Genomic DNA, 25377 nt, shown 5'->3' on the forward strand with positions numbered 1-25377 from the left:
GGAGTGTGGAGACGAGCTGAGCTGCGAGTCGGGCCAAACAAAGCGCCAAGGCGAGGGGCGAGGTGTTGGTTTTGTCCACCCACCCCTCCTCTCCCTCCTGATAGATACCTAGATAGATCCATGTTCCACCTCGAGTGAGCTACATCGACATTCTCACACCTTGATATCCTTCTCTTCTTCACTCTCACTACTCTATCAGCATGTCGAACCAAGAGAAACGCGCCTCGAGCGGAGGTGCAGGTGTAGCACCAGCACAAAATGTCGACCTTAGTGCCCTAGGTGATGCTTTGGACGAAGCAGGCGACGAGCAAGGAGGCGCTTATAAGCTCGATGATCAGGATGGATCACCCAAGACTCTGAGTCCTTCTTCGCCGCGCTCCTTATCCCCTGTGGGGACTCCAGGGGGTAACGCAGTCACTGCGACTGAGGCTACCACTGCGTCTGGTACAGCAGCATCCACACATATGTCCACGTCTACTTCTACGCCTACTCGACGCTCCTCCCAACCTCCAACATCTACTCCAGCCACACCTACTTCTCAAATGGATCCACAGCTAAAGGGGAAAGTCAAGGCAATCAAGGGCATGTTCCCCGAGATGGACGAGGAGACGATTGGCGCTGTGCTTGCTGCTGAGGGTGGGGATGAGGAGAGTGGTGAGTATTGGAGGGCGGTGGGCGGTGGTGGGACTGCGATCTTCGGGGAGAGATAAGGGAAGGACGCTGATTGGCTGCATCTTCCCCCATTCATCTCCCGTTACTCTTGCCAGCTGTGAATATCCTCCTCTCCATGTCAGACCCTAATGCCTCTCCCGCCCCAGCTCGCACTCCCTCATCAAGGCAGGGTAACCATCCCATCTCTTCCAGCATGTCTGAAGACGAAGCCCTAGCCCGCTCTCTTGCCATGGAGGAGGATGAAGCGTATGCTCGCTCTCAAGCAGCGGAAGAGTCGAGGAGGTACGCAGCGAGGCAGCAAGGTCAACCTGGTGGGCGGACAGGAGGGGCAGGTGCTGGATTGCAGGCTCTCTTCGGTGGTGGTGGTGGTGGAAGAGCAAGAGGAGGAGGTGCAGCAGGAGAGAGTGGTACTGGTGGTGGAGCAAGAGGAGGTGGGGGTGCAAGCTCCTTCTTCAAGGAGCTCAACACTTCTTGGAATGAACTCAAACAGGAAGTACAACCACTCTTCGATGGGAAAGGTCCTCTTGCCTCTTCCCGCCGAACGGAGGCTGGAGCAGCAAGCAACGACAGTGACTCGCCTTCCTTCTTCCGAGGTTCTGGTGCGGGCACAGCGGCAGGCTTAGGATCGGGATCAGGGTACCTAGACTCTCCCACGCCCAGCGCTAGCTACGATGCATCTCAGCTAAAGTACCAGCCCAGAGTCAAGAGAGGTGGTGGAGCTGCTGCACCTCCTGTCCAGACTCACCAGCAGCAGCAGCCATCGGCGGCAGGACAAAATGCTAATTGGACACAGAATCGATATGCCCAACCTTCTGCTGGTCAGCAGCAGCACACTCCCATCCGGCTCTTTGGAGGTGGTGGAGGTGGAGCAGAGGCCGGTAAAGGTCCTTCGCAATACTCGTACAGTACTCCACCACCCTCTCAAGCACAAGCACAGCAGCAGCAGCAGCCACGGGGCGCCCCTCTCGCCGGCGCAGGCAAATCCAGACTCGAGACCCTGGCTAGCGCCCGTACCAAGAGTCCCTCCAGGAGCGACCCACCACCCACTGTCGCATCTGTGCTGCAGCAAGGTGGGATGCGTGGGCGGCGCCAAGAGGAAGAAGACGATGATCTCTACTACGAGGAGCCGGCTTTGAAGCAGAAGCAGGCGAAGGAGGGCAAGGGGAAGGCGGCGGCTGTGGGCGTTGGAGCGGGAGCGGGAGCGGGTGCTGCTGTGGCTGCGAGCGGAGCAACGCCTACTTTGACGACACCGACGACCACAAGTAGCTCGCTGGGCGGTAGCAGAGGTACGAGTGATGACGATGACGACGACGACGATGATGATGATGATGATGACGATAACCTCGAGTATCAGAAGAGTCCTTTTGATGATGATGACTAGAAGAGAGAACAAGGCACGTGGAGAATGCCATGAGAGTGCGAATTTTATATATATAAACGCTCGCATTAGATTTGGATTAAGATTATACGTATGTGTGTATGTAAAGTGTGTGTATAGAGGTGACATAGGGATAGTGCAAAGTATATACAATCGACCAGTGAGGAGATCAGAACAGGAAAGATCAGCCAGTCCTACCTGGTCCGTAATACTTGGGAGACACCCCAGACCCAGATCCAGATCCAAGAGCAGGAGGAGCCAGAACATGGTGTGCTTCTCTTACTCGATCTACAGGTGCAGTCTTCGGACGACGAGATTGGTGAGGTGTAGCGGGTCTTTGGAATACTAACCGCGCTAAGATGGGGGTGGAAGGTGCACTCCAGGTAGAGATGGAGGTGGCAGTTCCAGCTGCAGCTCCAGTTCCAGCTCTAGCCCCAGCCCTAGCGCTGGTCCCAGCTTTGAGCTCAGGCGAGGACTCGTCGCTCTCCGAGTCTACGCCTACATCTCGCGGTGAGTCCGGTGGATCCATCGATCTGTACCCTTCTGCGAAGCTGGCGCCAGAAGTAGTAGCAATGACACGACCACGAGCACCTGCACTTGCACTTGCACTTGCACTTGCACTTGCACTTGCACTTGCACTTCTCCTTGCATCTGCAGCTGCAACCGGAAGAGGAGAGTGCACAGTATCCTGTGACGTCTGCCACCGCAGTTGAATCGTCGTCGCCGTACTGGCAGTCGAGGGGGCTCGTGCATGAGCGACAGATAGAGCGCTCGCGGTGGTGTTGGTAGTCTTGATTGGTCTCCAGTCGGGCATGGGAGCGATCATGAGCATCTCGTTTAGCATCCCATCTACGGAGGTACGTTCATTCTTCGTTCGGTCATGCTCTGCTTCTAGCTCATCGGAGGTCGCGAGCACATTTGCGTCTTCCGAGGCTGCCGCCGAGCTGGACCGGGTCATCTCCTCGTCTTCGCCCCACGTCTCGTCCGAGGAACGGACAAAGGTTGATCCTCGCCTCTCTGAGGCTTCCGAGTGTGTCGAGGAGGCCGAAGAGGCAGGAGGGAGGAATAGGAGCAGGGGTGTATTTCGAGAGTATCTCAAAGAGGAAGCAGTACCAATCGTCGTCTCTCGCCGGGAGTGGCGCGATTTTGTCCCTACCGGCTGACCCGATGATGAGGGTAAGGGGGATGTCTCGGGCCTGGCAGCAGTGGCATCCTTCTGCCATGCATTGCGTCTTTGCCAGTACAATGCCCCGTCGTACTCCCAGGCAGATGGCGTTGTTTCTTGTGACCACAGACTGCTACGTTGATCCTCCGTCGCAGCGGAGGAGCGAATGTCCGAAGAAGGCCGAGCCGGCTGGGGAGTGGACGTCTCCAACAGGCTGAGTGGACGCTCTTCACCTTTTGCCACGGCCGAAGCGAGTGTGGTCGGCACTTTGAGGGTGTCCGCCTCTGGGGAAACATCTAGTGCAGGCTCGCGAGCAATGTCGCTATCCCAGCTAGTCTGCTCGCTGGTCATACGTACAGACATCTCATCCACCGTCGAGTCTTCCATCGGCGCCAGTAGATCTAGTGGCTGTGGGAGGAAGCGGGAAGAATCTTCGCTTTCTGCGGTACCCGGTCGAGTGCTGGCTAGCGCGCCGCGACGACTGACATTCCATGGGTGGGGCAGAGTGCTTTCGCTAGGCACGGAAAGCGTTGCAGCGGGAAAACGCTTGGCTGCGCTGGCTGAGCTGGCACTGCGACTACGCTGGGCACCTTGAGCAGAGGTCTCAGCGTCAGTGGACGTAGGTGGCGAAGAGATGTACTCGATCGTCGACCTGCACATCGAGGCGCGTTGTACACATGGCGGAGCAGCGACCCGCTCGGAAGCCCTATCGACGGACGCTGTTGCTGGACGATTCTGCAGGAAGCTTATCCGCTTGCTCTGTCCCTCGGTGGTGGGGTCAGAGATGGAGGTCACATGTCGACCGAGTTGTAATGTGCGGGGAGGAGGACGAACGGTCGCCTCTGGTCGGATCTGATAGACCGGCCGCGAGTCCCTCAAACGCCTGGTAGATGGAGGGATATATGTTGGGACACGTCGGAAGTCGTTTGGCTTGAGCCCATGTTCTTGATTCTGCCTTTCGAGGACATCGTCCTTCTGTTTGGGATTCAAGCGACTGTGGTTGAGCAGAGGGCGAAGGAGAAGACCGGCAATGAGCCCTATGAGAATGCCACCTATCACAGAAGATGCAATGGCCGCCGAGAGGACAGCGGTGGGCAGAGCTGTAGAGGGCGATGATGCTGAGCAGAAGAAAGAGGAGTGTCAATTTAGACATCATATCATCACACGAACCCTCTCGTTATGCTCAGGATACTCACTGTTCATCTCAAGACTCGAAGAATAAGGTAAGGAGGGAGCCAGTGAAACGTAGAGAATGCCAGTCCTGCAGGCTAGCTCAACGGGGGCAATATAAAGCGCAAAGGGGAATAGAAATGCTCGGGCGGGAGCAATCGGGGGTTATTGAAGAAGATACAGGGGAACCTGACATCCCTGGCGCTTGCACTTGTCGCCACTTCTTTGCGCAACACGCGGTTCCACCTGGCGACGCCGCGAAGCGGATGAGAGATGGGATGGTGACACTGGACGTGGACGCTTCGACCTCGCTTCGAGCCCTTGATTGCTCATTTGCAAGGCTCCCGGTCATTTGCGCAGGTCGAGGTCTTGGGCCTTTGCCACCCCTTGGCGCTCAGATCGCCTCAATCGATGAGCGAGTGGGTCCCTGCGAGAGGGGTTGCCTCGAGCTTTAATGACAGCCACTCCATTGCTGTGGGACTGCTTGGTCAGGGTGGCGAGGGTAAGCTTCCGGAGTCCGAGAGGCAAGACTCAAGCTTTGACAGCGTCTCCAAGCATGGTACTGATTTGACGTACCATCATTTTGCTGTGCGGTCAACTGAAGCGCCAAGCACAGCCCCGAGAATCAAGTCTGATAGTGCACAATCCTGCTTTTTTACTTCACTATCACCTGCTCGCTGGAGCTCCAGCATAGTCGTTGCAAGTCCTCTTACGACTTTGCGCAAAGTATATGGCAAGTCGTATTGAGTAGACTGTTCGTGACAGTGTGGGACCACCGGACGGAGGGGGGGCGGAGTGTGAAATTGCGCGGCGGGAGGCGATGGATTTCTTCCTCATCGTCCGTCCACCTGCGCTCTTGCCTTGGTATCGAGACCATCACTGGTAGCATATCCACCCATCACACTTTGCTAGCATGGCCTCTCTTCTGCTGGCAAGTACGGCTCGTACAGCTGCGGCCTCGTCCTCGAGACGGCTTGTCGCCTCTTCCTCCTCAGCCCTCGAAAGCCTCCCACTGCTCCTCTCCGCCCTCCCACCCCTTTCCAACATCCTCCCACCTCTTCCCTCATCCTCACGCAGCATCTCCTCTCGCAATCCCAACTTCTCAAAGGGTTTGACAAAAGTGCAGCGCAAGCGTGGTCAGATGAAGAAGCGTCTCAATCTCGAAAAGCACGCCTTACTGGAGCGAGTGCGCGAGGAGACGAAGCCAGATCCAGTGCTGGGCTACCGGCCGGGGAATACTCGCGAGGTGGGGACGAACAATGAGGATCTATGGGAGAATTGCGAGCTCAAGAAGATTATCATATCCAATCAAGATGTTTGGGGTCTGCGTGAAGACTCGAGGGGGAACTTGCAGCCGGTAGAGTCGGAGCTGACAAAGGGGACGGAGGAGGAGAGGGCGGTAGCTGCTTCTCAGGGAGGACCTTTGCGATTGAACTTCAATCTCTCCGATGAGGACCGGAAGCTGCTCTTCCAGGATCTGCCGGACGTCAACACAAAGGATCGTCTGACCGTTTCGATGGCCTTTTCCGATGCTGGCTCGGGTACCCACGCGGGCAGTATGGTTGCAGATGAGATCAATCAGCATCTTGAAGGGATCGAGAGGCAAGAAGGGCACAGTGTGGACAAGCTGTCTAGGATGCTGGATCTGAGGAATGCCAGCTCAAAGGGAATCGATGTGTACAACAAGAGGAGGATCGTGGAGCAATTTGGTCAGGGAATCCATACAGGAACGGTAGAGACACAAGGTGAGCTAGTGGTCGAGTGACTTGACTTTTAGCAGCTAGCCTGGAGTGCTCACGATCAGACTCTTTTCCCCCCTCCTTGTTGTGTAGTCGCCATCATGACCTATCGTCTGCACCGCCTACACGAGCTCCTCTCCACTCCCACCTTTAGGAAGGACGAAGCCTCGAGGAGATCCATGGCGATTCTAACGCACAAGCGAGCCAAGCTACTCAAGTATCTCAAGAAGAACGATACGGACAGGTACGTCTCCCTGCTGAGCAGAGTGGGGATCAATCGAAGGGCAGTAGAGGGAGAGATCGTTGTGCCGGGCAGGCCAAAGTTGATTACGCTTTGAGCTGCGCGGAGACGGGTAGAATAGAGATGGCGGGCGGTGGGGCGGTGGGACGCACCTGTGTTGCGAGTGGATTGTATACAGATCGTAGTCTTCAATGGTCATATATCAATACAGAAAGGGCGAGCACCGTTCAAATTCAGCTACAAGGTATCAACTCGCTTCAACGCCAGGCAGTCTCTTTTCCTCCATCCCTTCATCCCCTCGTGTCTCCTTTGAAGCCCTCCTGCTCCACCTCAATCCTCATCCCGCATCCCAGTAGCCTCAAAATAACTCGGCGGCAAATCCATTCCTCCATCCAATCCCTCTCCATCCAAATCATCTGCAAAGATTTCTCCGTCCTCACCAAGCGCCGCACGAGAAGCAGCATCGAAGTCCCAGGCCTCGTCGTCTACCTCTGGCTCCTCTTCCTCTGCCTCCCCCTCCCCCTCCGAAGAGTAGTCCACTTCGCTACCGCGCCCAACCTGCTGCTGCCGCTCATCTTCGCCTTCAGAGGGAGAGAGGGAGGACTCGGACGGAGCACGGGCGCGACGAGCACTTCTCCCCATGCCTGTGCCCGTGCCCGTTCTGCGTGACGAAGGAACATGAGCAGGGCCAGCCGCGACTGTACCTGTACCCCTCGTTGAGGCTGAGGCTGAGGCTGACCTCTCTGTCCTAGATCGGAAGGAAGAAGTGCGCGAGGCTGATGGAGTACCTTCCATTCCCGCTCCGGTTCCCGTTCCCGTTCCCACTCCTGCAGCAGCGGTAGTGCTACTGGAAGTGTACCCGCGTCTCGACGGACGTGCAGAGGTGTGCGTGTGCGTGTGCGATTGCGTAACAGCAGGGGGGCGCGAGTGGTGTTGGGGCGGCGGTGGGAGCATCGCATGACCATGAGGTGGCGGTGGCGGTGGAGAGGGAGAGGTAGGGGAGACAGGTCGCGATGGTACCCGTGCGGAGGAGCGTCGTGAGCCCATTGTGCCTCGCGTCGGTCGAGGAGCAGCGGCAGCGCCGTGAGGGAGAGGAGGGGATGGGTCTGCTCGTGGAGAAGTGGGCCGTGAGAGAGAGAGACCCTCCCTTTCTTGCTCCCTCTTTCGATCACGCTCTCGTTCCCGGTCTCGGTCTCGGTCTCGGTCTCGCTCCTCCCACCCTCTCTCGCTCGGCGCTCGATTTCGTCGAGGAGGAGCTGTAGCAGCAGGCATCCCAACAGGACTATCCGTCCGTCTCGGTCGCGCAAAGAGTTCTTCAGGAGGGTAAGAACCACGCCGAGGTCCTCCAAGCTTCTCGCGATAGCCACCACTCCCTCCTCCTCCTCCTCCTCCGTCATAAGGAACGGCAGAGGCGCTTGCTCGCTTCTCGTCTCTCTTCTCGTTGCGGAAAGGAGAGGCGTCAAAGGGCATAAAGGCACTGCCACTGGCTCCGTATGCGTAGCCGGGCCCGCCATTACCACTACCCGACCCACTGGCCGTGACAGCATTAGGCGTCATTCCCAAAGCAGTAGCCGAGGGTCTTCTACTGCCTCCTGCAGCTGCAGCTGCAGCTGCATGCTGCGAAGAGGAGTGGCCAGAAGAAGACGTGATACTCGGCGCTGCACTGGAGCGACGTGAGCCATTAGGCGGTAGTTGCCTCGGCTCTCCTGTCCGGCTTTTCCTTCCTACAACAGTGGTCTCTCCTGGACTTTCGGGATAGCCCAACGCGTGGGCGCTAGCAATTGCCTGCGCTCTGTGTTCCTCCTTGGAGTTGGAGGTGGAGCTGAACTGTCTTGATTTGCCAGCCGCAGTGGCATGAGAAGAGGTCCTACGGCTTGCAGAAGGTCGCAGGGGTCGACCTGTCGAGGCTTGAGGTGGTAGTGCACCCGTGGGTCCACCGAGGCCATCATCGCTGCCGCTCCCACCGCTGCCGGGCTGTACCTCCTGCTGCTCATGGGGACCGGGGCGTCCAGAGTACTTCTCCTTCTCGCTGACGTAGCGTGCCGGGGGCGCACCAGCCACAAAACCTGTAGGGCTCGGACCCCTACTCGGTCTCGGCCTCGCCCTTCGCTGAATAGCACGCCGAGCCCTCGTTGAGCCTTTCACTGGTCGAACAGGCTTGACCGCCAGAGGTAGTGGGCAGACCAGTATGATCGTCTGTGCCCAGATCAGCCTGCCTGACCCACCCATACCGCCTAGACGCGCCGCGGCGCTGTTCCCGCTGGTGGTAGGACCCTCTACAGCGACAAAGTATTCTGCCTGGGTCAGGAGGGAGTCGAAGCAGGGGGAAGCCTGAGGAGGTAGATCTAGTAGACCTCGCCAGACTAACGTGTTTCCCCTTCCGGCGGCGGCATTAGGGTCGGTAAAGACCTTGGCGACAGAGATGAGCCGAGTCTCGATGGCCGAAGAAGGTATGTTTTTGCCTCCGAGGAAGGACTTTGAGGGATTGATTAGAGTTACCCGTAGAAAAAGGCCGACGCTCGGCGGTTGGATTGGCTGCTGCATTGATGACGGCGAAGCGTTGTCCAGACGTATCTCAAAGGGAATCGTGCTCCGAAGCGGCCAAATCGACGGTTCATTGGGCATCGCAATGCTCCATGCTGGTTGCCCAGGCTCAACCTTTGTGCCATTGGCTACGATGGGAGTCTTGAACATGCGGGAGAACAACGACGAGCCATTGCTCTTCTCGCTCGATGATGCAACGGCGGCCTGCTTGGCTTTTGCGCCCTTGATGTTCTTAGCCGCTGGATCCAAATCGAGCTGTGAGCGGCCCCACGTCGCAATGGGTTCCACCATCTTCGCACCAGGGGTGAGAGGATCTTGCCTGGCCTGAGCACTCAATCTCAATCGATTCGGCAAGACCGTACTGGGCAGCTTGGCAGGTGGAGACGGCAAGTAGACGAATGGTACAAAGACGCGATCGTTGCTCTTGAGAAATCCAGGTCTTTCTACGGTCACTTTGACGTACCACTTTATGCTCGCCCACTCGCCGTCCCTGAGCCCGCCGACTGCCGCCTCTGCGAGCCACTTCTTTGCCGCCAAGAGATGGCCACCTAGCTGGCCGCCAGTATTGACAGAGGCCTGTGTAGCGGGACCATTGGCTCTTGCATCTGCCAAAAAGACAAAGGAGGGCGGCAAGTCTGTCCCATCCTGGGACTTTGAAGGCAAGTCAATCTTGAAGGGAAAAGCATGACGTCCAGCCTTCCAAATTGTAGGATCCGGCTCTTTGGGCGGCCCATTGGCTGTATCAGTGGACCGGAGAACCATACTTTGATCTGCCGCTTCGGGGTTCCAAAGGACGCGCTCAAGCTGCAAGATGAGATGCTCTCGATTCTGCGTTGGTTCTGACCGGGGAGAACGTCCGACGAGGTTGACGGGTGTATTGGAGGGCATTGCGCCGGCTGATCTCTTGTTGGGATCTTCTGAAGGTGGAAGATAGGAGCGAGGCACCGAAATGGTGGAGACGGCCTTGATCTTTAGGCGTACAGCTCCTACTCGATCTCCATCATTGGCAAAGACGACGACTTGTCCATTCATTGCACCCCTGCCTCTTTCTGCAGACCCGCCCATGAAGGTGGGACTGCGCTGAGGCTGGGTGAAGAGATCCACCACCACTTTACCATTGTTGGCTGCATAAGAGTGGGTTCGCTTCAGACCTCTAGCCAGCTCCTTTTGCGCCCGCAGAGCTGCGCCTCCGGCACCTGGCAACGGTCTGAGCTGTGATGGTTGCGATTGCTGCTGCTGCTGGGAGTGCTGGGTGGCGGTACGATGGAGCATCTCCTGCTCCTTGCGCATCTGCTCTGCCGCTCTACGACGCTCCTGCTCTGGCAGATGAGGATTCTCCAGCCTAGAGCGAGGATTGGAGTCGATGGCTTGTTGAGCCTGTCCTGGAGGTGCCCTCAGTACGGCTTCTGGAACACGAGGCGCGCCAGAGGAGGGTTGAGGTGCATACGTCGGCAGGGGTGCAGTTGATCCGGGGTGAGTGGAGGAAGAAGAAGAAGCGGCGGCGGCGGCGGGGGTGGGAGCGTTACTTCCGCTGCCTTGTGCAGAAGAGTCGGGGTTACCACCACTCCGGGCAGCAGCGATATGTTGGTTGACCGCCTTGAAGAAGTCGTCTTGAGCAGTGGAAAGAGAAGAGAGGAATCGATCCCGTGTGCTCATCCTTTACGACGACGACGACGACGATGCCAAGGAAAGCGGGGAGGGGGCAACGACGAGGAGTGGCAAGGCGCCAAGAAGGGTGCGGCGATGAGCCGTGCGGGAAGCGAGGAAGCGAGGGAAAAGTCGACTGGACCCGCCGCACCTCTGCAGGCAGCTGATCGATTGGCCGGTGACCCCAGGCGCTGGAAACCAGACCCGTGTCCACGGAATTCCGCTCCTCGCACTTCTCTCCACCTTCGACGACATAGGACAGGACAGGCAGACAAGCCTCGGAGATCCTCGTCGACAAGAGAGAACAAGTGGTGAGCGAGGCAAGGAGATCAGTAGTTCGATGAGGGCATCAAGCGATACAAAGGGAGCATCGCCCACTCTCGCCTGCTGCATCTCTGGCGATGGAAATAGAGAGAAAGAGTCTATATATAGGATGCATGATACACAAGAGTCGGAAACACATACAAGAAGAAGCACGGAACGGAACAAAGGAAAAGGTGACACCTTGTATGAACTGGAGCGATCCTCCCTCAATGTAATGAATGCGCTACCGCCCTCTCACAGCGCAGTCCTGTCCCCTACACCCTCACCCCAAGGTCATCGTCATCGTCATCGTCGTCACCTCCCCCATCACCACGTCCAAGCGCATCCATGCTCAGCTCCTCCCAAAGCCCCTTGCGCTTCTTAGGCACCGGCGGCAGTCCATCTGCGTCCAGACCGGCCCCTCCCTCCACTGCATCTGCATCTGCATCTGCGTCTACATCGGCATCGCCGCTAAGACTCAAGCCGAGCGTCTTGCGCTTCGTTCCTCTTACTTTGGTTTCGCTCTTGACCTCGCCCAGCACTGCGCCGGGAGGTCTACGCAGCTTCAAGGGCATTACGGTCAGCAACTTCGCCTCTTCCTCGGCAGAGACGCAGTCGCCTGTTCGAGACTGGAGCAATTGCTGCAGCGGAGCAGGGCAACAATTGATGTCCAACGAGCATGCATTTCCCTTGCCCGCAACCAAGTCCGCTGAAGAAGAGGGCAGCGAGCGTCTCTCCCTCTCGTACCACTCCACTAGCCCTACCCTCTTCTCCTCTGCCGCCTCTACGGGCATCTTCAACTTCTCACTACGCTCATTGCCAAAGAGGGCCTTTTCGCAGTAGGCCTCCACTCGGCTAGCAACGGCCAAGAGGACCGTCGCGAGGGGTGCAAAGGTAGGTGCTGGTGGTGTGTTGAGGTGAGCCCGTAGGATAGCGAATGCATTCCGGCTGCCACTTTGAATGGCTGAAAAGAGGTAGAGGAGACGCAGGACATTCAGTGTGTGTTTGATTTGCTGTGAGAACGAAGAGGCGCCAGGCCCGGCCAGCGGGGAAGAGAGCTTCGGTAGAGCTGCCAGCGACGTCTGAGCCACAGGCACCGGGGCGTCAAAGAGCGAGTAGTAGAGCTCGGCATTCGCATCGAGGACATGCAATAGCTGTGTCTCATGCCCTGCCTGAGAGACATGCCGCTGTTTCCTCTTGCCACCCCTTTTGAGATGACCATCTTGCTGGCCAAGGGCTCTACGTAATCCTCTCCTCACTGCGTCGATGCTCTTGAACCACTTGGCGCCCCTGAATTGAGCATGGCTCTTGTACCACAGGCGCTCTAGCAGGACTTGTTCTTCGTGAAGCTCCCCATAGAGGGACAACAGAGAGTTGTGAAGCGAGCGAAGAAGTTTTGGCGACGTCAGGGAGGAGCGTGTGCCAGAAGTGAGACCCCTGACAGGCGTCCCGGTTCGAGAAGTACTGGCCGAGTCCGATGGCCCTTGTGAGGTCACTTGAGCTCGAGGAGAGGCTGTCTCAGGCGTTCGTAGGACAATGCTGGCAGGCATCGGGGTATCAGCGGACATGAACACGTCGGGCAAAGCAAGCGCTGCGCCTCCGTATCCAGGCGGGGGTGGTCCACCGAGGTCCTCCGTTGGCCCGTGGGAGGCAAAGAAGCCAGGAGATGACCGGCCTCTCTCGTGGTATTCTCGAGGCGTGCTAGTGCCCGTGCCAGTGAGGGAGATGCCATACCTTCCCAGGCTCTCGGCTGAGTTCATAAAGTCCACCTGTTGCGGTGTGAGCTGGCCAGTCGAGCGAAGGTGGAAGACAGTGTTTCGCAAGTTACCTTGGGGGTATCGATCGGAGGAGTGTGGGTGTAGAGACGACGCCGATTGCGATGATAGCACAGGCCCACTCTGGATCAAGCGCAGGTCGGCGGTAGAGTCTCCCACCAGGCCGGGGCGGGACGTAGCATCTGTCAGAGACGCACGGTGGCGCGTGGACGGTGGAGAAGCTGGCGCTTCGGCGTTGCCGCCTGTTGGCATCGCGACGAGATTCGAAGCTTCGGAGAGGTCATCCCCAGCCGCCCGCATAGGAGCCCGCGAGACTCGTGGGAGCAGGCTTTGTCGGGACGTCGCTTGCCAAGATCCTCTACGAGATGTGTCGGGCGTCTCTACCGGCGTTGCTGCCGCTTCAGGAAGGGCCAAATCTATTTGAGACGGGTAAAGCGAATCGTAGTCGGGAATGTAAAAGGCTTCTACCTCTGTTGCTTGCCCTTCTGCGGCTGTCCCAGGCCCGTCCTCTCGACTAATGGTGATCTGCAGCTCTTGCTCCTCCGCTTCGTGTGGTTGGCGACTCCGAGAATCTGCAGTCCGACTACGTGGCGGACGAGATCGGCTAGCAGAAGGACTACGGAAAGTTCTCCGTAGAGACCTGCTCAGTGAATTGCGAATGCTAGCCGTGAGGCTTGGTTGCCGACCGGTCCCTCTTTCCCATTCCCCAGTCGACAGCAATGGATCATCGGCTGCCTTGTAGAGCATGACTTCGTCGGCATGTACTTCGCTAGCATACTCTGGGACGGTGCGGATAGACTGACCACTGTCTGTACGGCGAAGACGACGGTGGTCTCCTCTATAACCCCGGTGGCGATCGCCTTCGCGGTTTGCTCCTGCTCGGGTGGGGGCGCCTGTGTGAACTTGAACAGGTCCTCCAGGAGGATGTACAACGAAAGAGGCAACAAAAGCTCTCCAGAGCCTTGTACGAGTGGGGACTTCGGAGCTAGGCTGAGATGTCGGGGCAGAGGTCTGACGCACCGTCTGAAAGCCGGACTCGCCTGCAGAGGTACTTGGGCTGATGCTTCCAGTGCGCAAAGTAGGAGGAGCGATTGAGGTAGGGCGAGATGCACGCTTGCGCTTCAGAGCCCAGGTGACTCCGAGGCCGATGATCAGGGCAAGTGCAATGATGGGGCCTGCGATGGCTGCTACAGGAAAGGACGGACCTGCTCCTGATGATTGTCTAGGCTCAGTCTGGCGAGCCAGTAGAAAGAGCGACTGTGGGCTCGCGAGTGCATCTTTAGAGTCTTGCGACGTCGCACCTCGAGGCAACGCTGAAAATGTAGTTCGCTGGGGTTGGGCTACGCTGAGTCGAGGTAGCCCGAAGAGGATGGCAGAGATGGCCACAAAGTGTTGCATGGCGGCGGCAAAGGAAAGGAGGGTATGACCATGCCAATGAGACACTGCTACGATGTGAGAGTTGTGTCCTCTCAGAAGGGGTGTTTGAGACCTCCGAGGAGCAGAAGGAGCTCTCCCATTGCCTCTGTAGCTACGGGAAAGAGGAAGGAAGACGGGCCAAAAAGGTTGAAAGGAGATTGGGCAGGCACAATTGCTCACGGCAAGTTTTGGGCGGAATCACTTTCTCCCCGGTCGGAGTGGAGTGGACCAGGGGCAGCGCATGGGCGTAGAGTAGAGCACCGCCTCAAGGGAGCAGCAGCGCGTCTAAAAGCCCGGATCGGAAGCGAGGCAGCAGCAGGGCGCGTAGACCGAGGCGTGTAGACTAGGACGGACGCCTGAGCACTAAGACCTGTACATCCATCCATCCATCCATCCACCTACCTCGACTCTGTAAAGTGAGCACAACAGGGACTCTTGCATCAGCCCTCTTCTGAATACTAGCTTGCTAACCAGTAGACAGTCATTTTCGACACTTCTCAACCCAGATGTTTACCATCGCACGATCTGCAGCTGCAGCCGCTCCTCGGCGTGCTCTACTTTCTCGAGTGAGTAGGAATGCGAGTGCGAATACAAGAGGATAATGCGGTCCGCACCAAGCCCCTCGACTGACGCTTTTGCACGCAATCTCCTCCAGCCCTTCTCAAGCACCCCCTCTGCAGCAGACTATGCCCGTATGCAGCTCTTGGGACGCCTGATTGCCGACCCCGAGACGAGGGCCACTCGCTCTGGAAAGGACTATGTCAGGTACACACTTGCCACCAATGATCCCGTTGGACCTCCTGGAGAGGATGGAGAGAGGCCGCCTGAGACGACGAGCTTCCACAACATCTTTGCCTTTGGAGACGCGGCGGTGCAGAGGTTGCAGAAGCTGCAAAAGGGGTGAGTAGGGAGGAGTGGGCTAGGCGGGAGTCTAGGCGGGCAGCGTTGAGAAGTCAGGTACAGAAAGACTGACGAACAAATCTCCTCCCGCTCACGCATCCTTGACTCTGCTCACAGCACGCTCGTCGTTGTCGATGCCGAGTTCAGGGTGCAGCGCAACCCATCAGAGGATGGAGGACCAGCTGGAAGCAGCTACCTTGTCCAACACAAGAGCTGCCACGTCGTCTCTCGTCCCAAGACCGAGTAGACGGAGTGCGAGTGGAACGTGGACTTTTCATTCTGGTGCCGCATGGGAAATCTTTAGGGCTTGCCTTGTGGATAGGAAAGGAAGAGGCATGGAGTGCGGCAAGAATCGCGATGAGGAACGTGTTGGGTAATGTGCTGGGATCAATTTACCGCACCACTTTGTGTAGCATCAATCTGGATCAAGGGAATTTTACACCTCTCTACCATCGACGGATTTGTTCTGTGAAGCTGGTGTGCTTTCGAGGTGTTGCACTGTGGCTCGCGGTATAAAACCCACGTGGAGGCGCATCGCATCGGTCACTCCACACTTCCGGCGGGAAAGGCGGTGAAGCTGGAATAGCCGAGATACTCGATTCTAGACTGCGTGTCTCCCTCACCATAGTCGTCCCTTTTCCCTCTTTCTCGCACACACATCGTCCTTTTCGTAGCTCTTTGCCTCTCCCTTCCTTCAAGATGGCCGGCCTCCGTCTGGCATGTCCAGTCTCCCGCTCCCTGGCCACTCCACTCAATCGCACCCTCTACACAAGCGCTCGACCCCACTCTCCCTCTCCCACCTGCTCCTCCTCCTCCTCATCCCCTCGTCCCCTCCCCTCTTACACCCTCTTCAACTACACCCTCGCCTTCACCCTCCCCTTTTCATTTTGGGGACTCTTTGGTGGGGGAGGAGCCAACAGTGCTGGGAAGAGCTCAACGGCGGATGTGGTTTCAAAGAGTTCGACGGTTTTTCGAGAACAGAATGCATTTGTAGGGAGACAACAGGCTTCTACGCTCATGTTTGCTAGTTTCAAGGGAGAGGGAAGAAAGGAGTGAGTAGAAGTGTGCAAGAGAGAGATGGATAGAGCGAGGAAGGGAGGGAGGAGGAGTGATCTGATCGGATCGGATCGGATGTCCTTCTCCGTCACTTGTCCCTCCAGCTGGCAATCCTGGATCGGCTACTTCCGAGACCAAGGCTTCGACTGCATCGATGCCAATCTAGACTTTGAGCCCAAGACCGGAGGCGGGGGCGGGGCCGGGACGGGGAGCTCCTCGTCTAGCTCTGAAGGTGATGGTGGAGCAGTGACTGGAAAGGTACAGGGAGAGGAGCACAAGATTCTTGCTGATGGTGAGTACGGTATGGAACGAGGAAGGAGCGAGGGGAGAGATAGTGCCTTTGCAGCCTTGTACATCCAACCTCATGCTTCCTGACCCTCCCCCTCACCTTTACTCGCAGAGCTCACCTCTCAAATCCGGCTATCATCACTACAGCGTTCCCCCCTCCTCTTCATCCATGCTGCCCCCTCCACCTCCTTACTCGGGCTCGGCTCTTCCTCGTCGTCCCCTTCTCCCATCTCCATCCTACACGCCCACCTCACCACCCGCCCGTTCATCTCCGGTCTGATAATCGTCGAGAACAGTACTGGCGAAGCACTTTCCCAAGCTCAGAAAGTGGGAGAGGCAGCAGGAAGTGGGAGTGGGAGCGCAAGTGGGAGTGGGGAGAAGATCTTAGAGGAGATGAAGAGCAAGTTAGGTGGAAGATTACTGGTCGTTAAGGATAGCGAGGAGGGAATTAAAGAGGGGGAGAGGTGGATGGTGGAAAAGGGCTTCTGATGAGGAGTAGATCGTGAGGGGTGGAAGATTGTTGAAGACTGTAATGCATCGCATCGTATCGTGTGATATCGTACCACAATTCGGACAGTCGAGTCAGGGCAAGTCTTGGCAAAGGGCATTGATGTGAATGGATGGACAGCCGAGGGAGGAGGGCTCTACTCTAGGATCGTCTGCTCTACGCTCTCGCCTCATCTTACCACCCAGCGTACTGATACACATCACTTTCCCCCTGTCGTCACCTTGTCGTATGTCACGCCCTCTGGTCGATTGTGTATAGGCAGAAGCAGAGACACAGTCAGTACGTGAGCTACTCTACTTGCCCCTGTTGCTCCTTTCCTACTCACTGATCGAGCCGCCGGCCAGTGACCGCTTGACGGACGTTGTGAATGCGGACCGATCTCTGCGCAGCTCGTCTGCCGCCTCTGCGGTGGAGGGCGAAGCAAGTGGGAAGAAGAAGGAGGAGCTCAAACGTCAGCTTCCCTGGTCTTGCACATAGCTGCTCTCCTCTTGACGTGCTCCACTAACCTTTGTTCAGTGGGTCTCCCGGATTAGGCTCCAGAAAGAGGTACTGCAGTCCCACCATTACCGAGTTGAGATTGAGTACGGGCTTCCAGTCTTCACGCAGGATATTGAGGCATACGTTTCCCTCTAGGTCGATGTTGGGGTGGTAGATCTTTTGTGTGCACTTGACCTTCGGAGGTTCATGCGGGTAGTTGCTATTGATGTTGAATGTGAACTTGAACGAGCCGCTCTTGTACATCCCTGACAAGGTGGTGAAGCATTCGAGGAGCATCAATCAGCAAAGAGCTTCACTTCTGTTTCACCTTGATTTGGACCTCTATCGCTGCTCACCCTCATCTGGGTCAATTGTGAGTGTAAAGTTGAGGACGTCTGCTGGGTCTGGGAAGTCGGTCTTCATCGTCTTGGGTAGCTCCAGTTCTGTCAGATCTGCGAGAAGGTATGAGCGGGGGAATCAAGGTGTTCAGCTGCCATGCTCGCCCTTGTGGACATCCAATGACGTCTTGCAGCGATCGTCTCCAATGCCATTGCTCCGGACCTAATCCCATCACTCCTCTCCAACAATCCTTTGCCCTACTCACCTTTTTGTACTCTGAGCTGCGCAGGACTCGTCTTTGGCTTCTTCTTCTTTGCCGACTCTTCGTCCTTTTTCATGGACCAGATCTTGATCATGGCGGGGAAAGGGGTGAAGGGGGAGTGATGGGTAGGTGTGGGTGGAGGGGTGGTGGTGGTGCAATCGATGCAGGTGTTGGCCGAGTGCGTAAGGGATTGGGGATTGGATGCCGGGGACCCAACCAAGTCTATGTGAGTAGCCAAAGGAAGAAGAGTAGACCCAGTTTCTGCTTGAGAGGACGGCGTTGTAGCTGGACTGGTAGACAGGTTATGGTATCATCCCCCTTGTCGCCCTTCCCCGCCTCGTCGTCGTCTGACTGATGCTGCCACTCTGACTCCGCCGCCAGTTCCGTCTCGCGCAACTTTTCCAGGCCACCGGAAGCAGAGGCAGGCGCAGGGCAAAGAAGCGCAAGCCACGGCCAGATACCACCAGGGCCACCAAAGGAAGGACTGGACGATGGCAGTGACTCCCCACTGACAATCACCACCACCAAGAGCATCCCATCTCAATCCACCCCGCACACCTCAACTCGCCAGAGCAGAGGGAACGAGTCAGCATACCCGCACATCTCTCTTTCACACTCCCCCTCCGTATGCTCGCAGGAAAGAGGGCCTGCACAGTCACAGCATCTTCACTCCTCCTTCGCAGCTACACCCCCTCTCGTCTCACGCCAAGGGCTACCACCCTCTCCACCTCATCCTCTCGAAGCCATAGCGTCTGCAGCGCCGCCATGGCCGTAGCTCAGCCGCCTTCGGAAGCTCAGGCTTCTCGACAGCAGCCACCATGGGCAGTCCCGAAGCAAATTGAGCCCACCCCTGAGCTGGTAGTCTACAATTCCCTCACTCGCACAAAGACGCCCTTTGTGCCGCTGCGAGGCAATCACATCACTTGGTACAATTGTGGACCTACCGTCTACGATGCCAGTCACATGGGACATGCTCGAAATTATGTGTCGCAAGACATTATGAGGAGGATATTGAATCATCTTGGTTATTCGATACACTTTGTCATGAACATCACAGACATTGATGATAAGATCATCGTCAGGGCAAGGCAGAACCACCTGCTGGACGACTTTAAAAAGTCAAATCCCACTCTGACGTCCCCACTCGTCAAGGAGGTGCGCAAGAGCTGGTCAGCATTCCTCGCCAAGAAGAAGATGGAACAATTCGCCCCACCTGCTCCTGCTGGCGAGGACATTCATGAAGACGCCATCTGGGAGGAGATCAGTAGACTCAATGGCGACCCAAAGTGGCGAGCCGAGACACTCGCCAAGGAGCCCATGTTCGGCTTGTGGTTCAACGCACTCAACGAGTCACGGCAAGCCATCATCGCAGCTACCATGGCCGTCACTGCCATCAATGGTGCCTCTCCCCCCACCCCTTCAGACGACCTACTTGCAGCCTCGAAAGACATCCTCTCTTCTTCACTCGACGACAGCCTCAAACATACCGTGTCAGACCACTCGATCTTTCGCTCCCTCGCAGCAACGTGGGAGACGGCCTACTTTGACGACATGAAGAGACTCAATGTCCTCCCTCCTAGCCAGCTCACAAGGGTCAGCGAATACGTGCCAGAAATTGTCACATTCACGGAAAGGATTATACAGAATGGATTCGCATACGACGATGGTGCTGGCAACGTCTACTTCGATACCAAGGCCTTCGATGGCGCTGATCTGAGCGATGGCGAAAAGGCGAGCTATGCAAAACTGGCGCCTTGGAGCAAGGGAAACAAGGAGCTCCTGGCAGAAGGAGAGGGTGAGTGTGGGAGTGGGGGTTGAGGGGTAGGTTCTCATCCGTGCTCATGAAGCTCACTTTTTTACTGTCCTTACAGGCTCTCTGACTGGTGCCCACGGCAAGAAGCGGTACGCATCGGACTTTGCCCTTTGGAAGGCCTCCAAAGACGGAGAGCCCTCGTGGCCTTCTCCTTGGGGTCCCGGTCGGCCAGGATGGCACATCGAATGCAGTGTGATGGCTAGCGAGGTGCTGGGCACGCAGATTGACGTCCACTCGGGTGGAGTGGACTTGATGTTCCCCCACCACGACAACGAGATTGCCCAGAGCGAGGTGAGCGGAAGAGACTGCCAGGGGCTGCAGATGCCCATGGGGCTGACATTCATCTTTCTCGGTCCCCATCCCTCACCAGGCGCACCACGGCTGCTCACCCTGGATCAACTACTTTCTTCATACCGGCCACTTGCACATCGAAGGTCTGAAGATGTCCAAGTCGCTCAAGAATTTCATCTCCATCGACGACGCTCTGCAGAGGTACTCTCCTCGCCAATTACGGTTAGCCTTCCTCTTTCAGTCTTGGTCAAGCAAAATGGACTTTAGTGAAGCAGCCATGATTGAAGTGGGCAAAGCGGAGAAGCAATTCGACAACTTCTTTGTCACGGTCAAGACGCAAATGAGGAGTTTCGCCTCGAAAGGTCCGTCGTATTCGGACGGTCTTCACCACTACGGAAAGGGCGAAAAGGACCTGATAGCCGCACTTACCAGTGCACAGCTCGAGTTCCGCAAAGCCCTCTGCGACTCCTTTGACACGCCTGGCGCTCTACGCATCTTGCAGAACCTCGTCTCTGCAGCCAACGTCTATGAAAAGGAAAACAGACAAGGCTTGAATGCCAGTGTCCTCGAGACGGTCGCTCGTTGGGTAGGGGAGATGCTACGGATGTTCGGTCTGGGCGTGGATGGGCTTCGCGACTCTGAGATTGGCTGGGGCGAGGCTCACTCCATTGGCGATGGGGTTGGAGGTGTAGGAGGCGCTTCGGCGGGAAGCAGCATCGACCGGGAGTCCCTGCTCCTCCCCTACCTCGAGGCCCTCTCCTCGTTCCGCTCCTCTGTACGACAACTAGCCCGCGCTGGTGCCCCTTCCTCCGAACTTCTCAAGCTCGCCGACCGACTCCGCGACGAGGATCTGGTGGACCTGGGTGTGCGCCTGGAAGACCTCGAAGGCGCCAGCGGCTCAGCCTTGGTCAAGCTCGTCCCCGCCGAGCAACTCCGTGCCGAGCGAGACGAAAAGGTGCGCTTGGCAGAGGAAAAGGCCAAGCGTAAAGAAGTCGCTGCACGTCAGGCTGCTCAGGCCCGAGCGGAGCGACTGCGTAAAGGTCGTGTTCCCCCCTCTCTCCTCTTTAGACCTACCAGTCAAGGTGGACTTGCACCAGAGGGAGAGTATGCTCAATGGGATCAAGCGGGTCTGCCTACTGTGGATGGTAAGACGGGAGAGGAATTGAGCAAGAGTAAGAAGAAGGCGGCTGCAAAGGAGTTTGCTCTACAGGGGAAGTTACACGAGGAGTACCTTGCTGCGAGGGAAAAGGGGGAGGTGGAGTAGCTGTGAGAGTAGAGCAGTGAGGAACAAAGAGGCGGGAGAGAGGGGAAGAGCTGATTGCTTTCTCACATTTGGAGAAAAAGAGAAGAAAGGCAAAGAGGTATATACAATTACTCTTCTCAAATGCAACGAGGCGCGCGAGGCGAAGAGGGAATGAAGCCAGAACGAGGACAAGGACGGAGGACGAGGGATCGGTGTGGGAAAGGAAGTGCGTGTGTGTGTGTGTGTGTGTGTGTGTCGCCGGGCTACATGAGAATAGGGCAAAGGGGTACGCACCGTTTCGGGAAATGGAAGTAGAGCAAGGTCTACGATCTCCCCCTCTCCCTTCCCCCACTTTCCCTTCCCACCTTCATTGCGGCCTCTCCCCTCTCACAATACCTTTTGCACCTTTTCAGATAAATCGTGCATCTTAGTCTTGAAATCTCCATGTCCACTTCCACTTCCCGTCCTCTTACCCTCTCCCTCTCCCTCTGCCTCTTTTCCCTTTTCTCCACCCTCCCCCTCCCCCTCATCTCCATCAGCATAGCTCTGTACACCTTGCATTTCCTTTGCAGTAGCCACTGCATTCTCCTTGTCTGTCGCTCTCTCCTCGGGGGGTTGTGTAGAGGAGGATTTAGCGATTTCGTGGACGCTTCCTCGGCTAGCGCGAGCGACGGATTGGTCTGGAGTGCCGTCGTGTGACTGGGAGAGAGAGTGGGAGCTGGCACCTTGAGGTTTAGGGCTGGCGACGCCAGCGCCAGCGCCAGCTCCAGCTCCAGCTCCGGCGCCGACGCCGGTGCTACTTGCATCGCCATCCACTTCAGATTCTGCCTCTTCATACTCGTCGTCTTCCGAAGAAGAGCTAAGGTCGACCAGTGGTAGCTTGAGAGGTGCTGGCGCGCGTGGAGTCCCTTCGCCCTCATCCTCGTCTTCGCCCTCGCCTGCTCCTGCATCACCCTCAGTACGGAGGCGTCTCTGCTCGCCATCGGTACTAAGAGAGGCAGGGGAGCCACGTTGGTCGGCTGCTAGGGCTGCGAATGTGCGGAACTTCGTAGAGGCGCGGACTGCATTGATGGCCGTCTGCAGAATGTGGGGAAAAGGGGTGGGAGTGAGAAAAGGAGGATGGTGAGTTGAATAGAGCTTGCTGGGACCTCTTCCTTCCCTCTTTACGACTACTCACCTTCCACCTCTTCCTATAATTCTCCCTCAGCCCCAGCGAAATGTCATGATTGGCCACATTATCCTTTGCTCCCTCCACCAGCCAGCCACTACTCAGCGCCTCGTCAGCCGTAATCCTAGCAGTCGGGTCGACCTTGAGGCAAGCCCTGATAAAGTCCTTTGCTAGATCAGAAATGTTCTTCCAGTACCGGTCGTGGAACTCAATCTTGCCACGCTGCGTCTCGGCGGCTAGCTTCGCGGGGTCGTCTGAACGGAAGGGGGTGTAGCCGCACAGCCTGCGAGGGTAACGATGACGTGGACGGCGAGATGGTGATACGTGGTGAGCCCCGCTCGCATCGTAGTCGCCCCACTCCGACTCTTCGCTCCCAACTCACATGGTATAGGTGATGACTCCCAGACTCCACAGATCCACTGGCTTCCCATGTCCCTTTTTACTCAACACCTCTGGCGCAGCATATCCATAGCTCCCACAAACATTCATCAGCAGCTCATCCTCCGACTCGACCCTATGAGCGATTCCAAAATCCACCAGCACCACATTTGCATCTTCCGCTTTAGAGCGATAGAGGATATTTTCTGGCTTGACATCTCGGTGTACGATGTTGTGATGATGCAGGTATTGGATCGCGGTCATTACCGATCTCACCACTCGGCATGCGTCCAGCTCGGTGAATCTTCCCCTGGAGAGGATGCGATCGAAGAGTTCTCCACCGGTGGCCTCTTCAAAGACGAGGTAGTACTTGTCCTTTGATTCGAACCAGTCGAGGAATTTGACTACGTGTGGTTGATCGAGACCTTTGAGGACGTCCATTTCCCCTTGGACAATCTCGTCGTGGCCCTTGAGAATCTTCTTGGAAATGACCTTGATGGCCACGCCTAGAGGTGGATCGGCTGCTTTCCTGCGAGGAACGAGCAAGAGGCAGATGTTGAGCGTTCAGTAGGGGTTGAATCGCTCGTCTGCTGCTGCCGTACTACCCGTGCTGCGCTGGACTTACCACTTTGCCGACTTGACCTGCCCAAAGGTGCCCGTCCCTAGGGTATCGCCAAAGTCATACTGCTTCTTCTTGACATACGAGGGTGGCTGCTTCGCCAGTGGATTGTGAAGTCCCATTGTGGAAGGGTATCGGGTGACAGTGGCAGACGATGACGACGACGACGATAATGGTGATGCGATTGGTAACGAGGTCTGGCTGGTGGGGGATTAGAACTTAGAGGGCGGCTGCTGCTGCTGCAGGGACGTGCATCGGCACAGCTCGCGGCATTCGGCAAAGGAGGACAGACTGAGGAGATGCCTGATGTGGAGAGGCGTGGGTGACGGTCAAGGTGATGGCGTGAATGGCCTACGAAGAGGAGGAGGAGGATAGAGGGGATACAAGAGGGAGGTGATGGCCGCAAGGGAGGGGCGATGCTACGGTCAGAGGTGGAGTAGCAGCTACACTCTCCAGTCTAGACTGAGGTAGACTCAGATAGCCTCCCACACCCCGCCCTACGCCCCCCCCACGCCCCTTGTGACGCGGAAAGCACAATCGCCGGCGGAGTGGGCGGGCGTCAGGCGAGGGCAGCGAAGCGATCACAGCGGAACGGAAGCAAAAGGGCGGAGAGGGACACAAGTCACAGGCGGTAGTGTGCTAATCAGACATCTGTACTTGGTGACAAAGAGGGAGACCAAGCAACGAGCCCTTGCTAACGGTAACATTGGGCAGAGTACACACGACGTAGTATAACCGAAGCGTGTCCGAAGTATCGTCGGGACAATATCAGAAGTGAGCGCACCGCGCCTACCACTGCGACAACGAACCTGGGCTCCATGGCGCACATGATGGACGCTCTGACCATAACAGCCCTGACCATATCAGCACCATAAGCTTCTGCTACTCCTTCGTTATGCCGTACTTGGGGGAAGCTTGGTGTCCCTCACGTACGTCGAGAACCTATCCGAGGACATACGACGATAGCAGCAAGCGGCAGGGAGGAGGTAAGGGGGTAGAGAGTTTCAGGAACAGAGTGATTGTGACAGGAACAGATTATCTGAACCAGAGCAAGTGTGTCAGGTACGCACGGAACGCACCAGGAACAGGAGGTGAGGTACAAGCAACAAGGGGCTAAGCGGCTCACTCTTGCGTAATCGCGGGCTTCTAAGGAGCCGCCGTGACCCGTACGAGAGCAAAGGTGATGGGTTCAAATAGTCGTGCTTAGCCGATCCACTCTCTTCCCTTCCTGCCCCTTTCATCTTTCCTTCTCACTAGCCCTCCCTCCCGAAAGATGGCTTCACCTCATCTATTACCTATCCCGACCTCTGTAAACCTCTTCATATACCCCACCGCAGTACAGGCACTGCAATCAAGCTTTCAAATCACCTCACATGACGCGCACTCAGTCTCACAAGTCAATCCAGACCGAGTCAGGACTGACTAGATGGCTTCGAGCAGGAGTGATGAGGGGTTCTTTCTTCGTAAGTAGCCTGCTTCACACTACAACATGCTTCGCGAGCATCACCACTGACTCGTCGACTACTTCGGATCTCTGCTTGACAGCCATTCGTAACTTCACAGAACGCTCCTGACATCTGCAAACACCCAATGGAGAGGGAGAGTTGGCTATGAGTGAGTCACAGTGAAAGTCTTGCCTACCGTTTGAAGGCATCTGACGCTAAAGCTTTCCATTACACAGTTGTTGGCAGCTGACTCTCATGAGGACGAATGCTGAGGCGATGCACAGGCTGGGTCTCACGCCGCACCCCTGCAATCGACGACACGTCGGATCACTGCATAATACTGTTCACGAGAGGGAGTCACGACCTCTATACTGGAGTGAGTTCTATGTCACGCTTATCTCTCAGGTTAGGCTCATAATCAACCTGACATTGATGACTCGACCTCTTGTCCAACACCTCTACCACCAGCTCATGAACAACGTAATGGTGCTCTTACCACATCGCACCGCTCAGGTCGGTGATTCGAGATCCATCAAGCGT

At 56.7% G+C, this 25377-nt stretch overlaps 10 protein-coding genes across 10 annotated transcripts; 5 read left to right on the forward strand and 5 right to left on the reverse strand.

The window, feature by feature from the left end:
* The first annotated feature begins 77 nt into the window (after positions 1–77).
* On the forward strand, positions 78–2224 carry BCV69DRAFT_280176 (hypothetical protein). The gene is made up of 2 exons (XM_025491520.1): positions 78–654; positions 768–2224. The coding sequence occupies exons 1-2, from the start codon at positions 201–203 to the stop codon at positions 2051–2053; spliced, it is 1740 nt and encodes a 579-aa protein (XP_025351441.1). The 5' UTR covers positions 78–200; the 3' UTR covers positions 2054–2224.
* A 10-nt stretch (positions 2225–2234) lies between these two features.
* Positions 2235–4418, reverse strand: BCV69DRAFT_296564 (hypothetical protein; the record flags this gene model as incomplete). The annotated part of the gene is made up of 2 exons (XM_025494018.1): positions 2235–4333; positions 4412–4418. 2 exons carry the CDS (start codon positions 4416–4418, stop codon positions 2235–2237), a joined length of 2106 nt encoding a protein of 701 aa, XP_025351442.1.
* Positions 4419–5261: 843 nt separating this feature from the next.
* BCV69DRAFT_265885 (hypothetical protein) lies at positions 5262–6606 on the forward strand. The gene is made up of 2 exons (XM_025490797.1): positions 5262–6130; positions 6218–6606. The coding sequence occupies exons 1-2, from the start codon at positions 5299–5301 to the stop codon at positions 6460–6462; spliced, it is 1077 nt and encodes a 358-aa protein (XP_025351443.1). The 5' UTR covers positions 5262–5298; the 3' UTR covers positions 6463–6606.
* Positions 6607–6695: 89 nt separating this feature from the next.
* BCV69DRAFT_310111 (hypothetical protein) lies at positions 6696–10565 on the reverse strand (the record flags this gene model as incomplete). The annotated part of the gene is made up of 1 exon (XM_025494766.1): positions 6696–10565. One exon carries the CDS (start codon positions 10563–10565, stop codon positions 6696–6698), a length of 3870 nt encoding a protein of 1289 aa, XP_025351444.1.
* A 363-nt stretch (positions 10566–10928) lies between these two features.
* Positions 10929–14214, reverse strand: BCV69DRAFT_280178 (hypothetical protein). Its single transcript, XM_025491521.1, has one exon. It carries the CDS (start codon positions 14030–14032, stop codon positions 11135–11137), a length of 2898 nt encoding a protein of 965 aa, XP_025351445.1. The 5' UTR covers positions 14033–14214; the 3' UTR covers positions 10929–11134.
* A 223-nt stretch (positions 14215–14437) lies between these two features.
* Positions 14438–15404, forward strand: BCV69DRAFT_280179 (nucleic acid-binding protein). Its single transcript, XM_025491522.1, has 4 exons — positions 14438–14466; positions 14557–14616; positions 14706–14950; positions 15068–15404. The coding sequence occupies exons 2-4, from the start codon at positions 14557–14559 to the stop codon at positions 15195–15197; spliced, it is 435 nt and encodes a 144-aa protein (XP_025351446.1). The 5' UTR covers positions 14438–14466; the 3' UTR covers positions 15198–15404.
* A 460-nt stretch (positions 15405–15864) lies between these two features.
* Positions 15865–16982, forward strand: BCV69DRAFT_280181 (hypothetical protein). The gene is made up of 2 exons (XM_025491523.1): positions 15865–16298; positions 16407–16982. The coding sequence occupies exons 1-2, from the start codon at positions 16028–16030 to the stop codon at positions 16781–16783; spliced, it is 648 nt and encodes a 215-aa protein (XP_025351447.1). The 5' UTR covers positions 15865–16027; the 3' UTR covers positions 16784–16982.
* Positions 16983–17008: 26 nt separating this feature from the next.
* BCV69DRAFT_255330 (putative ubiquitin-conjugating enzyme E2) lies at positions 17009–18022 on the reverse strand. The gene is made up of 4 exons (XM_025490580.1): positions 17884–18022; positions 17636–17731; positions 17309–17545; positions 17009–17205 (listed from the first exon to the last, which is right to left on the reverse strand). Exons 1-4 carry the CDS (start codon positions 17972–17974, stop codon positions 17120–17122), a joined length of 510 nt encoding a protein of 169 aa, XP_025351448.1. The 5' UTR covers positions 17975–18022; the 3' UTR covers positions 17009–17119.
* Positions 18023–18645: 623 nt separating this feature from the next.
* On the forward strand, positions 18646–21248 carry BCV69DRAFT_296571 (hypothetical protein; the record flags this gene model as incomplete). The annotated part of the gene is made up of 3 exons (XM_025494019.1): positions 18646–19675; positions 19752–19984; positions 20064–21248. The coding sequence occupies 3 exons, from the start codon at positions 18646–18648 to the stop codon at positions 21246–21248; spliced, it is 2448 nt and encodes an 815-aa protein (XP_025351449.1).
* BCV69DRAFT_280184 (Pkinase-domain-containing protein) lies at positions 21134–23848 on the reverse strand. Its single transcript, XM_025491524.1, has 4 exons — positions 23399–23848; positions 22778–23302; positions 22405–22678; positions 21134–22304 (listed from the first exon to the last, which is right to left on the reverse strand). Exons 1-4 carry the CDS (start codon positions 23512–23514, stop codon positions 21615–21617), a joined length of 1605 nt encoding a protein of 534 aa, XP_025351450.1. The 5' UTR covers positions 23515–23848; the 3' UTR covers positions 21134–21614.
* Positions 23849–25377: the final 1529 nt, after the last annotated feature.

Source organism: Pseudomicrostroma glucosiphilum (genome assembly GCF_003144135.1).
Source record: "Pseudomicrostroma glucosiphilum strain MCA 4718 unplaced genomic scaffold BCV69scaffold_1, whole genome shotgun sequence".
Lineage (NCBI taxonomy): Eukaryota > Fungi > Basidiomycota > Exobasidiomycetes > Microstromatales > Microstromataceae > Microstroma > Microstroma glucosiphilum.

Excerpts from the sequence above, each read along its gene's own strand:
- BCV69DRAFT_255330 (XM_025490580.1), bottom strand. The coding sequence starts at position 17,974 with ATGATCAAGATCTGGTCCATGAAAAAGGACGAAGAGTCGGCAAAGAAG. Across the intron at positions 17,732-17,883 it reads GCAGCTCAGAGTACAAAAAG|ATCTGACAGAACTGGAGCTA; the intron begins GTGAGTAGGGCA and ends ACCTTCTCGCAG. Across the intron at positions 17,206-17,308 it reads GGGAGACCCACTGAACAAAG|AGGCGGCAGACGAGCTGCGC; the intron begins GTTAGTGGAGCA and ends CCTCCACCGCAG.
- BCV69DRAFT_280176 (XM_025491520.1), top strand. The coding sequence starts at position 201 with ATGTCGAACCAAGAGAAACGCGCCTCGAGCGGAGGTGCAGGTGTAGCA. Across the intron at positions 655-767 it reads GGGTGGGGATGAGGAGAGTG|CTGTGAATATCCTCCTCTCC; the intron begins GTGAGTATTGGA and ends TACTCTTGCCAG.
- BCV69DRAFT_280184 (XM_025491524.1), bottom strand. The coding sequence starts at position 23,514 with ATGGGACTTCACAATCCACTGGCGAAGCAGCCACCCTCGTATGTCAAG. Across the intron at positions 22,679-22,777 it reads GGAGTCATCACCTATACCAT|GCTGTGCGGCTACACCCCCT; the intron begins GTGAGTTGGGAG and ends TTACCCTCGCAG. Across the intron at positions 22,305-22,404 it reads ATTATAGGAAGAGGTGGAAG|ACGGCCATCAATGCAGTCCG; the intron begins GTGAGTAGTCGT and ends CACATTCTGCAG.
- BCV69DRAFT_280179 (XM_025491522.1), top strand. The coding sequence starts at position 14,557 with ATGTTTACCATCGCACGATCTGCAGCTGCAGCCGCTCCTCGGCGTGCT. Across the intron at positions 14,617-14,705 it reads GGCGTGCTCTACTTTCTCGA|CCCTTCTCAAGCACCCCCTC; the intron begins GTGAGTAGGAAT and ends AATCTCCTCCAG. Across the intron at positions 14,951-15,067 it reads TTGCAGAAGCTGCAAAAGGG|CACGCTCGTCGTTGTCGATG; the intron begins GTGAGTAGGGAG and ends CTCTGCTCACAG.
- BCV69DRAFT_280181 (XM_025491523.1), top strand. The coding sequence starts at position 16,028 with ATGGATAGAGCGAGGAAGGGAGGGAGGAGGAGTGATCTGATCGGATCG. Across the intron at positions 16,299-16,406 it reads GCACAAGATTCTTGCTGATG|AGCTCACCTCTCAAATCCGG; the intron begins GTGAGTACGGTA and ends CTTTACTCGCAG.
- BCV69DRAFT_265885 (XM_025490797.1), top strand. The coding sequence starts at position 5,299 with ATGGCCTCTCTTCTGCTGGCAAGTACGGCTCGTACAGCTGCGGCCTCG. Across the intron at positions 6,131-6,217 it reads AGGAACGGTAGAGACACAAG|TCGCCATCATGACCTATCGT; the intron begins GTGAGCTAGTGG and ends CTTGTTGTGTAG.
- BCV69DRAFT_280178 (XM_025491521.1), bottom strand. The coding sequence starts at position 14,032 with ATGCAACACTTTGTGGCCATCTCTGCCATCCTCTTCGGGCTACCTCGA.